The 1,240-nt window shown below is 49.1% G+C and overlaps 1 protein-coding gene across 1 annotated transcript in view; it reads left to right on the forward strand.

The window, feature by feature from the left end:
- The window catches only part of LOC116699356 (ephrin type-A receptor 4), a 29,511-nt gene that overhangs the window by 18,711 nt on the left and 9,560 nt on the right, over positions 1–1,240 (forward strand). Inside the window, exons 8-10 of the mRNA XM_032531891.1 lie at positions 166–290; positions 416–575; positions 683–794. Of these exons, the coding sequence (XP_032387782.1) occupies positions 166–290; positions 416–575; positions 683–794 (397 nt within the window). The remainder of the gene's footprint in view (positions 1–165; positions 291–415; positions 576–682; positions 795–1,240) is intronic.

Below are 1,240 nucleotides of genomic sequence, written 5' to 3' on the forward strand. Positions count from 1 at the left end.
TCGGGTACGCTTACATTTGCTTTGAATGTTGATCAGTGTACATTGTCCCCTTTTAAAATAAACAACAACAAAAAATAAAAATAAAAATAATATACAACACGCCCTTCTACAAAGTTATATTATTAACACTGAATTATCTCTCCGCGTCTTTCTCTTCCTCCCCAGCTCCCTCTCCGGTGTCGTCCATCTTAGTAACCGACGTCACCAGGCACAGTTTGTCGTTGTCGTGGCAACAGCCGGATCGACCCAACGGGGTCATCCTGGAGTACGAGGTCAAGTTCTACGAAAAGGTGAGTCAGCGGCAGGTTTATGCGGCGAAGGGCGGCTGTCTGGAATATGTTGGCACGCTGTTTGTATTTCACTGATGGTCACTGAAAAAGAACCCCCTTTTTTTTTTGGTTCCCTGTCTAATCAGGATCAGAAAGAGAGGTCCTACCGCATAATGAGGACCTTCTACAGGAGCGTGGATGTCACGGGCCTCAACCCCGTCACCGTGTACGTGTTCCACGTGCGTGCTCGCACGGCGGCTGGATACGGAGAGTTCAGCAGCCCGTTTGAGTTCGCCACCAATTCAGGTATTCTGCAACGACAGCGTTTCGGGAGTTTATGGAGGATGCGTTCAAGTTCATTGCGAAGTTTACAGCTTTCCCCGTCGGTGACCTTTGTGTGCTTCGCTGTTTAGATCCCTTCCCTCTGATTGGAGAAGGAGTCAACTCAGCCTTCCTGCTGCTGTCTGTCAGCGGGGTCGGGATTTTACTGCTGATATCCGCAGCTGTCTTCATCATTAGCCACAGGTACACACACACACACACACACACACACACACACACACACACAGACACATATATATAGGAATCCATACAGGCAGTCAGGACTTGTGTACAGCTATATATAGGCTCGTTAAATTGGTTAGTTAGCTTCCCATCGGTGCATGCTGACGTCCATATGGGTGCTGCCTCTACCTTAACTACTGCTTTTGACCAAACCGCCACACAAACAACACACACAACTCCCCTCCCATTGTGTGGCTAAATCATTTGTGTGTGTGTGTGTGTGTGTGTGTGTGTGTGTGTGTGTTACCTGGAGCTTTTACAGGGATTAGAGTGGAGACAGTGATAATCCCTTTGTCCCGGACTTGTCATTACTGTCTCTTCAGCAGCCCAGCTTGTGTGTCAGCTTCCGTTGGCGTGCGCCAACACACGTGCACACACGCACGCACACGCGCACACGCACACGCACA

This window comes from Etheostoma spectabile, chromosome 12 (genome assembly GCF_008692095.1).
Source record: "Etheostoma spectabile isolate EspeVRDwgs_2016 chromosome 12, UIUC_Espe_1.0, whole genome shotgun sequence".
Taxonomy (NCBI): domain Eukaryota; kingdom Metazoa; phylum Chordata; class Actinopteri; order Perciformes; family Percidae; genus Etheostoma; species Etheostoma spectabile.